This window comes from Leptidea sinapis, chromosome 15 (genome assembly GCF_905404315.1).
Source record: "Leptidea sinapis chromosome 15, ilLepSina1.1, whole genome shotgun sequence".
NCBI lineage: Eukaryota > Metazoa > Arthropoda > Insecta > Lepidoptera > Pieridae > Leptidea > Leptidea sinapis.
Window position 1 is genome coordinate 13,754,403 of NC_066279.1, and position 16,034 is coordinate 13,770,436.

At 34.6% G+C, this 16,034-nt stretch overlaps 2 protein-coding genes across 3 annotated transcripts in view; both read right to left on the reverse strand.

Annotated features, from left to right (window-relative positions):
• LOC126968314 (uncharacterized) overlaps nt 1-16,034 on the reverse strand; it is a 512,088-nt gene that overhangs the window by 490,363 nt on the left and 5,691 nt on the right. The window lies entirely within an intron of this gene.
• LOC126968301 (cell surface glycoprotein 1-like) overlaps nt 1-16,034 on the reverse strand; it is a 64,281-nt gene that overhangs the window by 21,383 nt on the left and 26,864 nt on the right. For both annotated transcript variants that reach the window (XM_050813214.1, XM_050813215.1), the window contains one exon: nt 2,688-2,736. In XM_050813214.1, the coding sequence (XP_050669171.1) occupies nt 2,688-2,730 (43 nt within the window). In that variant the 5' untranslated portion in view covers nt 2,731-2,736. The remainder of the gene's footprint in view (nt 1-2,687; nt 2,737-16,034) is intronic.

Genomic DNA, 16,034 nt, shown 5'->3' on the forward strand with positions numbered 1-16,034 from the left:
GGTATTAATCGGCATAGAAGATGGATCGACATATTGGCTATCAAATGTCAAATATGATAAGGTTCGGAAATTTAATTTGTGACAAAACTTATGATTAATTAATCTATATAAAAATAATTTGATAGATATTTAACAACTGTAGTAATTCTTCCAACTATAGTTAGCTAAAATTAAGTTTATTTTTTACCTACTGAGAGATAGAAAGATATATTGATTCTAATCAGTTATTCAATTTAAACTATTTTTTTTTATTTGATTTCTGAACTACGGGGGACACGTCGGAGGAAAATCAAAATCGTTGTTTTATAAAAAAACGGGTATTTTCATGTTTATTCAAACCTTTTAAACCTTCCCTGGACTTCCACAAATAATTCATGACTAGATGAATAGTAGCCAAATCGGTCCAGCCGTTCTCGAGTTTTAGCGAGACTAACGAACAGCAATTCATTTTTATATATATAGATGAGTAATAATAGTCTTAAGGCGACAATAAGTGCCAGCAACCTTGAGCAAGTGGGAGGAGCTTGCTTCATTCCCGAGTCCCGACGAGTGACTAATGACGACCGCACAATGTACCTACTCCCGCGACCTTGTACTATTACAATATTATTATATTATTCTTTATCACAACGGACGGCTTGTAATTTCGTAGAGTAACCATACATTTCAAAGTTACTGCGTGATTGTAATCACTATCCAAAATATTTCTTTATTTAGTTTATAATTTTAGTTTATTGAAAACTTCTCAGTTTAATTAGACGAGTAAATAGTAAATATAAACAAAATCAATTTAAATTCAATATAAAAAAAACATATTGTGATTCATTTACATGAAGTACGCCACAGATGTTTAATGTTAATAAAAATGGTAGTTAATAATAGCTCTGGAGTGTTAAATATAACCAACAGCAAGCATTGGCAAGTTTCAAATAAGACTTAAGGTTATGTGTAACAGGTTAAAGCAGTGTTCATTGCTCCAAATGCTATATTTTCACCATAAAAGATGTCATAAAACACCTTGTTTTCGTGTTTTCTCATCACCCTACGCCTTAATAACAAAAAACTTCTTTTCCCACCTCAGTCTGAACTTACACTATTCTAGTTTATCCCAATTGTAGTTTTGTATTAATAAACATGGAGTTATGTCAGAATAACTATTGTATTCAAATATTTATATCCAAAATAGGTTATGAAACCATTTATTGAATGTCAAAAACTGCCATCCATTTGAAAAAGCATGCCTTAGACGCGAAAGAAACTTAGCGGGCCTTTTTTTTTCATAAAAATATGGTAACAACGTCATAGCATACAATAAAGTTTATTATTTAATAGTTTTAATCATACCTTTTTTCAAGGAACGATATAAAGAACGATTTTTCATTCCAGTCGATCGCTTAACTAGCAGCCATTACGTTTAAGAATTGAATATCCGGACGACCGAGCCTTGCTCGGATTTTTAAGAATGTACAAAACTTGAACAAAAAAAAACTAATAGGACATCTGGATTCGAACCGGGGTCTTCTGTTTTCCGGATCACCCAATTTCCCATCTGAGCTATAATAGTCTTGTATATAGTGGCGAAATTTACCTTTGTATTCTAATGTTATTGTAGCTGTTTCTCATTCAAACTAGATAAAACAATTTTTTTTAAATTGAAACCTAGCTAGATCGATTTATTATCCCCTGCATACTTAATTTTATGAAAATCGTTGGAGCCGTTTCCGAGATTCAGATTATGTATATATACAAGAATTGCTCGTTTAAAGATATAAGATATAATATATAATTTGTTTATCACTGACTTAATACTTGGGGTACGAGTAGGGTTGCATACTTTTTCTGGATATAGAGTATGCCTCGCTTCAGAGAGTTTTAATACAGAGTATAGATCGATAACAGAGAGTATCATATTTAAAATAAAATAATTCTTTAAACGTTTCACATTGTCATTTAGATCTTTGTGGCTCTGTTCAGAAACGCCTGAGTTTTATGGATTATTTGTTTATAATGTTAATGCACGTAGCTTTAGTTATTTGTTATATATAATATAATACTCTATTTTAGAGTACGTTTATGAGATATCTGACCGGCTAGCTAAGGATGGAGCTTCATCTCCCTTAATAGGCCCAGAACCCTTTTGTGGAGCCGGTAAATCTCTTATCCGCCATGCCCTAAGGAATCTAGAAATGCTGGAAGCAGCCAGTCACTGGTCCTTGCTACCAGGTCATCGGCAGGCAAAGTTGCTCCTAGACACTAGTGAGAGACTCCTTTGCACAGGATGCCAGCTAGATTATGGGTACCACAACGGCGCCTATTTCTGGCGTAAAGCAGTAACGTGTAAGCAGTACTGTGTTTCAGTCTGAAGGGCGCCGTATTTATTTTATGCATAAGTAAAGTAAAATATATATTAATTCGATTTTTCTGTCAATTATTATACTTTTATTCAACGACATTCTATACACATATCATTCGCAGTCTGATAGCGGAGTGGGAAATGTGTGCTCAAAAGACAAAGACCACACTTTTCTCCTTGGACGTGTGTCAACTGTCCGAATCAAATCTGAACCACAGTAGACATATATTCTGAACTGAATAAATGTTTTAAATAGCTGCTTATTGACAAAGAATATTTTAAACAACTGTTTATGTATATAACAACTTAAAATATTTAAATAAAGAGTACTCACAAAATAAACTGATTCCCAGCCATCTGTGCCGCGACCGTTTCATCTTAATCTGAAACAAAAAAAGAATTAGTAAACTATTATATACATAAAAAAAAACACAATAGATTGATGCAGTATATATTTATGGCTTAGCCACGGGGTGATCCTTTTAACCCCAGTACCATGTAAACGGGTTAACATGGGCTACGGTTTTCAGCTCGTATTACTAATAATCAATTTACTGAATAACTAATTAGCTAAGCTTATAGTGAAAAAAAAATATAAAAACGATTGTTTTAATAATTACTTTGTCCCATTCTGAGTTTTCTATTTGCACTTCTAGCAAAAAATATAGAAATGTTGATTTTTAGCAATTTTATTTTATATCCATATCATTGGCGATCATAACAGCTATGGAAGCTGTACTATGGGTACTACAGCGATCTAAAGCTGATAGCTCTGAAAGATTGATGATGAGATATTGTTGATATAAAAAAATTCCATAAACAAAAATCATATTTTTTATTTACGCATATTATGACTTCCACTACCTACCACGACGGACGTTTTCAATAATATTGTCTAATCTAAATTTCAGATTTAATTTTTAATAATTTCTTTGTGCCGTTTGGTGTCAAGACACTTGATCCGTCGGGCCTAGAGGCGCGGAGAATGTTCAAAATACTATCTTCGCGCCTCAATAAGTCAACGGATCAGCCTAGCTATCCAGGCAAACTATCAGTACGCTTCCACGTAATGATAGTTCTAATTGTATGAAGTCATAGTCTTGTAAATATAGGTAAAAGATTTGTTTTGTTTGAATAAATATATTAAATTTCAGATAAAAGTTTTAAAATGCGCCAAATAACTTGCAGAAGAGTCTATATCGAGAATATCAATAAAATTTATTAAATTAATTCGTGTTTTAAATCCATTGCACCTATTTGATTTAAAAGTTAAGAAACTGGCGTTCAAACAAAGACATTTCTTAAGCCTTTGTTCTTAAAATAGATTCGCAAGCAATTCTATCTATAATCGTAAATGTAAAAAGCTACCACATTTACATTTTACATTGCCTGGAATGGCGATAAATCCCTGTCACCGCAGCATTATAAATAATTCACAAGAATGTCTGAATAAAAAATGGCTGTTATTTGTGTATAAAAACTACAATATTTCATTATCTGCTTCAGCACATTTAATTTCCAGCATATTCATACAATATTCTATTTTGGATTTCACCAGTTTGGTAATATTAGATGTTGTCATAGCGTTATTTAATAACACACATTCAAAATTTCAACCTATTTTAAACTTTATTCATTTCAATCGGCGGTAGTCACGATTCATCGGTTTTGGTAACTACGACACAAAAGTTTCTGTGCTACACTGTGCCATGCCGCACACAGCGAGCGTAAATTCGTAGTGCCAGACGAGACGTGAGCGCAAATTTACTACACTCAACCTGATGAAGGAATATGTGAAGAATTAGTGATGAAATGATTGCTACTTTAATCGAGCAGTGATTTTTAATATATAGAATATCTGTTGGCCATTACTTAGACTGACAAGATCACGAATCTGGAAGTTCAGCGCCGCGTCAATAAAAACGCGAACTCCTGCAAACCATTAAGATGAGGAAAGTCACATATTTGGGTCAAATACTTAGGCACGAGAGGTACGAACTCCTACAACTGATCATGATGGGAAAAGTTGCCGGAAAAAGAGGCGTAGGTCACGGGCAAAAATCTTGGCTGCGCAAAATCCGAGAGTGGACAGGAATCGCCGTGGCGGCAGAACTATTTCGCCTCGCAAAGAACAAATATTTAATATTACAAAGCTGACTGCCAACCTTCTCTAGTCAGAGAGGCACGCGAAGAAGAAGATAAGACGACCATTTGTACATCGATATAATTCTTTATTCTACGATACGAGGTGTGATTTAAAATTTGTATTTTTTTCTTGTTTTCTTTTATTTTTATTCTCACATTGATATTATATTTAATATTATGTTTATTACTCTTTAGTTGTTTTAATTATTGTGTTTTTTTAATAATGTAAGTTTTTAAAAAATGTACTGTTTTTCATGAATGAATGACATCGACCAATCTCGTATTCTTGACACTCTGAACCCAAGCCTCTTTTTATTATTGACATCCACGACCTGGTCATGGTGTAAATCTGTAAATTTACCAGTGGGAGGCTCCTTTTCACAGGATGCCGGCAAGATTATGGGTACCACAATGGCTAAGCGCCATCTGCCGTGAAGGAGTAATGTGTGAGCATTATTGTGTTTCGGCCTGAAGGGTGCAAATGTCGTGCTGCACATAAATTTTGGGTTTTTCAAGAATCCTGAGCGGCACTGTGAATTATGCATGTTGAGTTAGCTTGGAAAAGAAGTATACAATTTTGTATAATTATTTTTAAGAGAATGCTTAAGAAGAAGGATTATTATTGAATGCCACGTTGGCTTAGTATTTAATAATAATAATAATATTGACAAACTTTTACACAAATTAATTAATAACTAAATAAATAGATAAATCTTTAACAGTTAATGAGAATTATATAAAATATTACACCCTTACTCCGAACGATCCGAAACTAGTCGGTAAGTACCAAGACCGATGAATTGTCAGTAAAGCCGAGTAAAATAAATAAACTTAGATTCATGATTGCTCTCCGCTGCGCTCCAGCTAGATACCGTGCTACCTAAGAACAATAGCTTTTGATTTACGGCAACTATTAGATACTAGTGTACGTGGCATCTCGACACTCACTGGTATCTTTCAAATTTCGTAACATACGCTTCGTGTTATTTTACATTGAAATTAATTTAATACAAAATACTTACTGATGATATGTGATCCCAATGTCTTTCTTATTTCTTGTAGTATTATTTTTATAAGGTTTTACTACGCAACCCGGCATTTTAGTTTCAATTATTAGCAAAATTTAACAGAATATGTGGCACGTGAACGTCACACGTTGTTCGAGACTGGATCGAGTACGCCCACTTCGACGCAGTATACGTTGTCGCACTTTGTGACTACGCCTGCGTTATCTAGTTGGAGCGCAGTGGAGACCAATCCTTAATCTAAGGTTAATAATGTCTCAGGAAAGTTTAAACTATTGCAGTCCTTTTTATAGAACACAACCCAGTTGGTTGACCGACAGAGAAGTCTAAGCAGTAATAGGAGCGTGGAGTCTATAATTAGGTATGGGATCATAGTATGGGGTAACTTAACAGGTACCTTGCTGTAGAACTACATTATTTCAGAGAAACTGTTTGTGTATGTGCATAAAAATCTATAATCACATCCCAAAAATAATAAGAGAGGTATCGTCAAAAAGGAATTTCTCATCTAAATTGAAAATATACCTTAGTAAAAACTGCTTATATTCATTAAAAACTTGACTATATACTATATAATACTGCTACTAATCTTTTGTTAAATTTATATTATTGTAAATAATGTTTTTTTTTGTATTGTAAGAAATGTTTTTTATAAAATTTGCATTTGCAAACATGTACTCAATAATATTTATGTAACATCAATCTAACATGTTTATGCAAATAAAAACTTTGACTTTGACTTTATAGGGTTCCCCTTAGTAAAAGGTTTTAGTGCGTTTTATTATAATTAGAGTGATATGGATGGCAGAAGAGCTAAAATCATAAATCATCGATGGCACAATAGGTTGAACTGTGAACTCTCACCACGGAAACCCTGGTTCGGTCCTCGCCCATTACGTACCATAGTGTTTTTGGTTTTCCAATTCATATTATGTACCTTTATGCGACAAATTATAAAGTCGGCAGAATTCCTCTGGAGTTACAAGAGAGTATGGGCTGAGGTGATCACTAACCATAAGGTGACCCATATGCTCGTTTGTCCTCCTCTTCCATAAAACAAATGCTTTTCATCGAAGGCTGGAAGGGTTCCTCTCAATTTCCACTTGCAGCGACCCAATCTCGTATTCTTGACACTCTGAACCCAAGCCTCTTTTTATTATTTACATCCACGACCTGGTCATGGTGTAAATCTGTAAATTTACCAGTGGGATGCTCCTTTTCACAGGATGCCGGCAAGATTATGGGTACCACAATGGCGCTTATTTCTGCCATGAAGCAGTAATGTATGAGCATTATTGTGTTTTGGTCTGAAAGGCGCAATTGTCGTGCTGCACATAAATTTTGGGTTTTTCAAGAAGCCTGAGCGGCACTGTATTGAAATGGGCAGGGCGTAACAATCACAATCAACTGAACGTCCTGCTCGTCTCGTCCCTAATTGTCATAAGAAAAAATTGCAGTCAATCTACTTTCATCACTCGTCTTCATAACCACATTACCTTGGCAAGTTACTCAGGTATTATTATATTAAAAAAAATTGCTTTATCCTTAGATAATGTATACGTCTATACAGAGCCTTATGCTGCTAGTTAACCGATGACAACAGGCCAGGTTTATTACTTTAGTGTGCGTGACAAGCTACGTTTTACACTCACGATTTGTATGTCACTTTGTATTAGTGAGTGTTCGTACATTGCCCAAAATAGAGGTTAACTGACAACCTCAATATTTTCGAGGTTTTCAAAGCTGTAACAGTCTATCTAGACGTATAATAATAATCTAAGGTTAAAACTATATCTTTACGGGACCTTGAAAGTCATCATATAAATTTATATATACATGAAATAAACACATTCCCTTATAAAACTTGCATTAACCATACAATTCATCTTCCTTTCCAATCTTCGCATAAACCCTTCATTCTGAAGGTCACTTGTAAACCTATCACGAAGTAAATACCTTTCAAATACTTTATTAAGATTGTTACATTTAATATTCTTAAACAAACCGAAACACGTTTAACGTTTACCATATTGACATACTGACAGCATATTCAAAGTGATGTAAAAAGGATGGTGTGATAAAACAAAGACGAAAATAGAGTGTTGGTAATATGTACGTACGTATGTATGTATGTACATAAGGACATAAGCGAATTTACTAGAAATTTAGATTTTAAAAGTTCTCAAGACTATACCGCTCGTCTTCAAAATGCTTTTGGGAGAGAAGCAAACCTGCGGATTACCTATTAGATAATTCGATGACTATTGGGGATTGGTATGAGCCAAATTCAGGAAATTTTTCATGAAGAATTGAAAGTTCGGAAACTTTGTTGTCCTAAGATCCCTCATGAACTGACAGTGGAGCAGAAGCAGGCTCGCGTGGAATGGTGCTCACTGATGCAAATGAAGTACGACCACGGATATTCTAATGCTGTTTATGACATTGCTACAGGAGACAAAACTTGGATTTATTGTTTTGAACCCGAAAAAAAGAGCAATCTTGTGAATGGGTGTTTGAAAATGAGAATAGGCCAACAAAAGTGAGGCAGGCGAGAAACGTTGGTAAAAAATCAATGATTTGATGTGAGGTTTCACATTTACCAATTCCGAAGAGGGTGTGATAGCGTTCAATCAGCACGTAGAAAACATGTATCTGTGATCCTTCTGATTTAAAAAATGGTTTGACCGCATGAAAAAATGTTTAAGATGTAAAGGAGAGTACTTTGAAAAGCAATAAACATAATATTTATGTCATAATATGTTGTTTTTTTAAGTTACGCAAAACTTTTAGTGTGACCTACGTACAACAAGATCCCAGAAAACAAAGAAGAAGATTCCGTAATACGTTGTTGAAAACAAATGTATTACGGAATTAAAAGAAAACGATTGAGAATTGTAAAAAACGATGGTGTGATAAAGTTTAGGTACTATAACACAATTTATTATTATTATGTACATACACACAAGATTACCAAGAATATATTGTTATTTTGGGAGAGACTTTTGTCCTGTAGTAGTCTTCCGGTTGAAAAGATGATTGAGAGGCAAAAGTAAAGATGTTTGTCAAAGATAAGGTGAAAGATTTGCTTGAAAATCTGTCCACAATGCATTTGTCTGTTACCCTACTAACATACATCCTCTACACAAAAAACCAACCATCCCAGTATTTCTCTTTTAATAATGGTCACTTAATCTCCTACAATTCCAAATGAGGTATAAATTTAATATGAGTATCAATTCACGCATAACTAGTATTAAATGCATACACGTAACTAGTTAAGAACTGTGTATGTTCAATGTACATTTACTGCGCATATTACTTGGCGGATCTATTAAGGAGCATACACACTCTACATACACCGTTTATTTGCTTTTTCATCAATATTAGTTAGTTTTTGAAATTATAAATGAAGATTAAATTATTTACCTATATACGTTGTACTTTCGTCTACCTACATTTATTTTATTATAATCCTATAACTATTACATTTTATTACTAACAAATAAGTCTGAACTAAATAGCTTTTGAGGATTAGACCGTCGAATATTTATTATTATTGCTATAAAAATGTAGTAGTTATAAATAGTTGTCTCTGATGGCACTTTATATCAAATTATGTTATATATTTTACTTAAGTATGTTTTAATTAATGTAATGTTTATTAATTCACTGTTAAATAAAACATAACTTTCGTAAATAAATAATTGAGAATAAGAAAAGGTTTTATTTAATTAAATAATAGAAAAGTTTTACCCAAATTAAGCCATAAAAAGTATTTAGAAAAACTACTTTTAAGAAATATTATTGAATTAAACGTTAGGTATTTTGCCGAAATCTATTACTATCCCAATGTTGTGAGTTAAGTTAAGTGTAACTTTCGCTAAGATTTGTCTTCAATCAACTCGAGACGTGTTTCGCCTCTACATGAGGCATCCTCAGGAGATGTTTACTCGCCAAATACTGACACAAAACTGAACTGAATGAGCTCTCGTGACAGCATTTGGCAACATCTGAGGATGTAGAGGCGAAACACGTGTCGAGTTAATTGAAGTTACACTTAAGAAAACTCACAAAATTTAGATAATTACCTTTCTAAGCAAATAAAAATATACCTTCCACATAAAAGCGGCTAATTTACACATTCTTCAAACAATTTAAATTTGGTTTTCATTGGTTGTACATTCAAATTGATCATCTGTAAGCACCTTTAGGAAACAATGAGTAGTAAAAGTAAAATGCAAGGACAGAGCAAGGTAAACGACCGTGTCTCTGCAGCCGGGTAATGCTCTGTACTATATTGACTATAGGCACGCTTTGTATAATATTCTATAATAACGTATAATTATACGTTATTTTAATTTAATATAGTTTATACGACTAGAAGAGGAATATAACATTTTAAGCATTGTAGTTAAAAGTTATAACATTTAACACGGAATAACAGAGTCATTGCCTGCTAGTAATATTGTAAATTATCCACATATAGTAGTTTTTTTTATTGATAGTAAGAGACGAAACGAGCAGGACCGTCAGCTGATAGTAATTGATACACCCTGCCCATTACAATTCAGTGCCGCTCAGGATTCTTGAAAAACCCAATAATTCTGAGTGGCACTGCAATAATTGCGCTCGTCACCTTAAAACAAAATATGTTAAGTCTCATTTTCCCAGTAATTTCACGAGCTACCGAAACACAATAATGCTTACGCATTACTGTTTAATGGCAGAAAAAGGCCCCGTTGTGGTACCCATTATCTAGCCGGCATCATGTGCAAAGGAGCCTCCCTCTTAGACGGAAGAGGTTCACTGCTAGCACTCATCCAACCAATTCCGGCGATCTTGACCAGATCGTCGGTCCATCTTGTGGGAGGCCTACCAACACTACGTCTTCCGGTACGTAGTCTCCGTTCGAAGACTTTACTGACCCACGGGCCATCTGTCCGTCGAGCTATGTGCAATGCCAACTGCCACTCCAGTTTCACAACCATCTGGGCAATGGCTTTAGTTTTCCTACGGATTGTCATCCTCGTTTCTGATTCGATCTCGCATGGAAACTCCGAGCATAACCCTCTCCATTACCCTCTCAGCTTCCTCATAAGGCCCATAGTTAGCGACCACATCTGTTTTATTACTGTCTTTGTAATTGTGCTTATGGAATAAGTCATGTCCGGGTATATACTTCAAAAACTGATATGCGAATTGTAGATATTCTTTAAATGTAATGTTTTAATGTATTTTTTATGTGAGAGGGGGGCAAACGTGTATATATACGAGTGACCGGATATTCTCTTGTAACACCATAGAAATCACAAGAGCGTTGCCGACCTTATAAAGCGTCAAATAAACGTACCTACATATGAATTTGAAAACTGAAAAGTAGGGGAAAATATCTTTAGAGTCCACGAAACAATGTTGGCTTACAAAACCTTTTTGAAGTGAAAACTTCTTTAGCATCTCATCTCTCATTGATCTCTTCTTTGTGATTTGAAAGTCGATGAAACGAAAAAGCTACAGTTAAAAGAGACAGACACATCAATTCAGAATATTTAGTCAGAGAAAATGAAATAGGAAGCATTATACAGTGTTTTCGTACCAGGCGATCATAGTTGATGAAGATATTGTTTTATGTATAACGCTAGTATACCTTAATATAGTCATGCGCACGACGTATTACTACATATACACCAGAAGAACATAAATATGGTAGCGGTGATAGTAATATCTTTCATAGCGGTTGAAATCATGTGTCATCCTAGCAACATGTACCAGGACTTCATATGCAGCTTACAAGTTTATGCACAATGCAGGTTTAACTTCTGACATGTGTACTTTGTACGCACGCAATTATATTTATCAAATTCTGGCTGAAGTAATTCGGGGTGAACGACTAGTAAGTTTATATCTTTTTGTCTGAAGATATTTTTAATATTTCTCAATATATTGAACAGCCAGGTTAATGCAAGTTTCCGCACGGACAATGAACTTTGATAGATTTCTACTGTATCGAGCAATATATGCGTTAACCGATCACAAAAAATGAGAGTTATGTGATTGTCAACGCACGCATCTGTTACGGGCTGGTGAGCACTTTCCCTGTTTCTAACGTAAGACGTACAGGCCTTTTATTTTATATGCAAGAGGAGCAAAAACAAGCGCACGGACTATCTGTTGGTAATCGATCGCCACTGCCGATGTGTTGTTGTGGTATGGTATGTTGTTGTCAATTGACAACAACATACCATACCACAGAATAATACAAGTAAATGATGTTAGAAAAAAATAAAATAATAATAATAACACATAAAAATTACCAAAGCAAAAAAATAAATATATATGCATACTATTATAGTAGTTTTTTTAATTTAAAAGTAGCGTATTGCAGACACTTTTTAACCGAATTCAAAAAAAGAGGAGTTTCTCCATTCGTCGGTAGGTTTTTTTTTATTTTTGTTCCCTCAAAACTTTCGACTGGGTGAACCGATTTAGATAATTCTTGTATTTAGGTCCAGATCTGACAAAGGCATCCATGAGAAAACCATAAAAGTCTTAAATTGGATATACTTCAAAGATACTTTGGTGGGAGTTTGGTTAGGTTCTGTTTACGGAATCCATGGCACAGTAACGGAACTCTTCAATTCTTAGGAGCAAATTAACAATACTCAGCCGAATCTTATTTATGCTATCCGGATATTTAAGTCATCAATCATAAAATAGTTATGCTCAAGTAATTGTCGTAGTCGAATATGATGATCAATGGGACTCCTTAACAACTTACAGTAAGGGTGCGATCTGTGACAGAATTTACGTCTGTAATAAAATTGCAAAGCGCTTACATTCATTGCTGCATTGAAATATTTTGTATATCTACACATATTTAGACAAATTGTTAGTTAGTGTACTTCACTTCAAATTCACTAAAAATCAAAAAATAAAAAAAATATAACAAAAAAACAACCGACTTCAAAAACACTATTCCAATACAATAGATACAATATGCACTAAAAAGTATAAAAATAATTGCGCATTTTTTTACAATCTAATTAATTATTCTAATTCTTGTAATTTTTGGAGTCGGTGTCATCCAAGATTGGTTTGTTACTAACTACATACATAGTTATAGGTGAGATGTGCTTGAGTCGTGAGGAGACGAGAGGCGAGAGGCAAGAGCGGGTCGCGGCGGAAGGACACCGATTCAAAAAATAACAATAATCGTAACCAGAATTAGATTAATTAATTAGATTGTATAAAAATACGCAATTATTTTAATATTTTTAGTGCATATTGTATCTATTGTTTTCGAATAGTAGTTTTTGAAGTCGGTTGTTTTTTTATTAATTTTTTTTTATCAAAATCTGAATGTTTTGGGTTACACAGGTAGTAACTAAGTATTTCAACATTTGGAAATTTTATTCAACGTATTCACACTCACATACTAACATTATAGAGTCAGTATTAGAAAACCACACATACTTACTCTGTAAGTAGTTCAACACAAAACAAGATACGTGATCACTCTTTAAAATACTGTAATAATTACAATTATGCAGATTTAGTGGAGAGAAGAAACCCGATCGACACAACAATACAAAGTGCAATGGCGCTGGCAAAGAGGATGTAAATACTACGTAATAAGAGGCGGGAATGCCTAAGTAAACGTGCAGTGCTTTGACATAAGTTTGAAATAGTAATTACAATATATGCCGACCACTGACCTCTACTATATATGAACCACTGGACTGGGGGATGTCAAAGTGCTTTTGTGCCTGTTTGATATTCGCCATTTTGGCGCTGTTGGCCATGTAGCGAGAGTCTGCGGTACTAAAACTAGTGATGACAACCTCAGCAAACATCGATAGATGGTGGGAAACTATTTACAAAATTGTGTACTTTATAACGTTAATTCTGGAAGTATAAATAACACGGAAAACGAATGAAATTAATTCAAAAAGACTTCTGAGTATTGTACGTTCCTTCCAAGCCTTTTGTAGTATACGTCAAAATTAGTTCTGTGGACGCTCGCGAGTGGCGCTTCAAATAGGCACAAAAAATTGCTATCAAACATATGGAACAGCCTGTCCAGTGGTATTTATACAGGTCAGTGATGCCGACGAAGTATAATCCGGCTAAGTTTGAAGCGAACAGTTGCTTAAAACGTAGTGGATTTTGGCTATCTCCGTTGTATTACAAGATTATAGGCGTCATCTGTCAATCTATCAATGACTGCACGTTTCTTCAATTGCTTTTTTATTTAGTTTCGCTAGGCAGCGATGGTAGTCGTAGTAGTGATGTCAATAATGTCGTGTTGCAAGGGAGTAGAGATGCCGGACTGAAATCGATTAATCGAACAATCGATTTTTACCATAAATATTATTCTTCCTTCTACTAAAATAAAAATAAATTTCCGACACTAACAAATCGAGGGTCAATTTTTACAGTTTCGATAAAAGTAACACTGAGCGGATTATTTGAAATGTGAATCATTCGATATTATAATATTTCAATTTGACAGTCACAATCGGGGTACCGACCCTGTATTATAATGTGGTGTAAGGGCGTTTAAGGATAAAAATAAAGATTTTTTACTTAGTCTTTCGATTACCTCTTAATCTTGCCAAAATCGATTCCAATACAAAAACATCGATTCGAATCAATAAATGTCAATAGTACCTGATTTATAATAATTTGTTAAGCGGAAACACTCAAAGAAATTGATGGCTTTATTTTCGTCACCGCCATTTACAGGAAAAATCATATAATGTTTTTTTTTATTTTAAACTAGCTGACCCGGCAAACATTGTTTGCCATTTACCTAAATTATTTTTGGGGTTAGACCGATTCTTGGACATTGCAACATTACTTTATTTTTCTAAAACAAAAGAATTTTTCAAAATTTAAACGTAGCCTAAGTTACTAATTACATCAGCTACCTACCAATAAAAGTCCCGTCAAAATAGCTCCAGCCATTTCAGAGATTAGCCGGAACAAACAGACAGACAAAATTGAATAAAATGTTATTTTGGAGTATGTACCGTATATATATTCATATACGTGCAGTAAAAAACGGTTATTTCAATATTACAAACAGACACTCCAATTTTATTTGTTTGTATAGATTGAACACGGGTTTAAATTATGGCCAGATAATAATTACTATTTTTTTTTGGACGCATGGGAAAATATAGTTTATTTGGTAAAGTTATACCCGTTGGCATAAAGTTGTATCTGAGAATAAACCAATAATGTGCAAAATGTTGACTATATCGCTGAAAAGACTGTCAATACAATGATAATCCTGAAGTTTTTCGAATGTCAGGCAGGTATGCAAAGAAACGCGGGAAACGTTATACGTCCGAATAAACCAATCATTATGCAAAATGTTTATTTGTAAACATGTTGCATATTGTTAAAATATACTCAGGTATAACTTATACCAAGGTTATTTTCCATCAGCCTAGTGAGCAGGCGATCCGCTCGATTCTCCTTCCGAGACGCCCCGCGCCTGTGAGCTACATTTTAGGCCTCCAAGGCACCCGGCTTCGCAGTAAAAGCCTTCAGGGCTATCAGCACAGAGGAGGTTTTTAGTCGGTAGGGGGTGTTTACACCCGAGCCCGACATATGGGCCCCGTTTCGGGGTCTTCAATACGAAAATGTATTTTACTCCTCTCGAAAAAAAAATCCAAGGTTATTTGTAAAGAATAACATGACAGGGAGAAGTAATTTTATACTTGACGTCACTTAACATTGCGTTTATTAAATAAGACAGTCAAACTTTGACTCCAGTCATTCACATTATATTTCGCGGTAGCTCAGTCATGTTACAGACAGTCACAGAAACAGTTATATAACGTGTCGTACCAAGCGACGTGAGCTCAATAACAATACAGACCCACTTTTGTTTCGTCAAATTATGTTGGCGGTAATTTTAATATCGAATATTGCAACCTTTCGTAAGCAGTACGTGCATTGAACTAAAGATTTGGCCTTTTTTTGTATGGAAAAGGAGGACAAACGACCGTATGGGTCCTGGTGTTAAGTGATCATCACCACCCACATTAGAAGTTAATTAATAATTTCGGTCTGAAGGGCGCCGTACCTAGTGAAATTACTGGGCATATGAGACTTATCATCTTACATCTGAAGGTGACAAGCGCAATTGTAGTACCGATCAGAATTTTTGGGTTTTTAAGAATCCTGAGCGACACTGCATTGTAATGGGCAAGGCGTATCAATTTATCAGCTGAACGTCCTGCTCATCTCGTTCCTTAATAAAAAAAGTGACTCTTTAAAATCTATTATAATTAGTTTTCTTTTAATTTAATTAATCTATTATTATTTTTACATTTATTTATGCGATGTTTGTAAAGTTTTGCACCAAAATCTACTCAGCAGCGAGTGCAGTAGATGAATCCAATGAATGCAATTTTATCCGAGAGGTTAAGGACCAGCGTATGTAGTGGCGACCGAAAGGTGCTAAAGGCCGGACCGCATTAGAGCGGCGCTGCGCAGCGCTG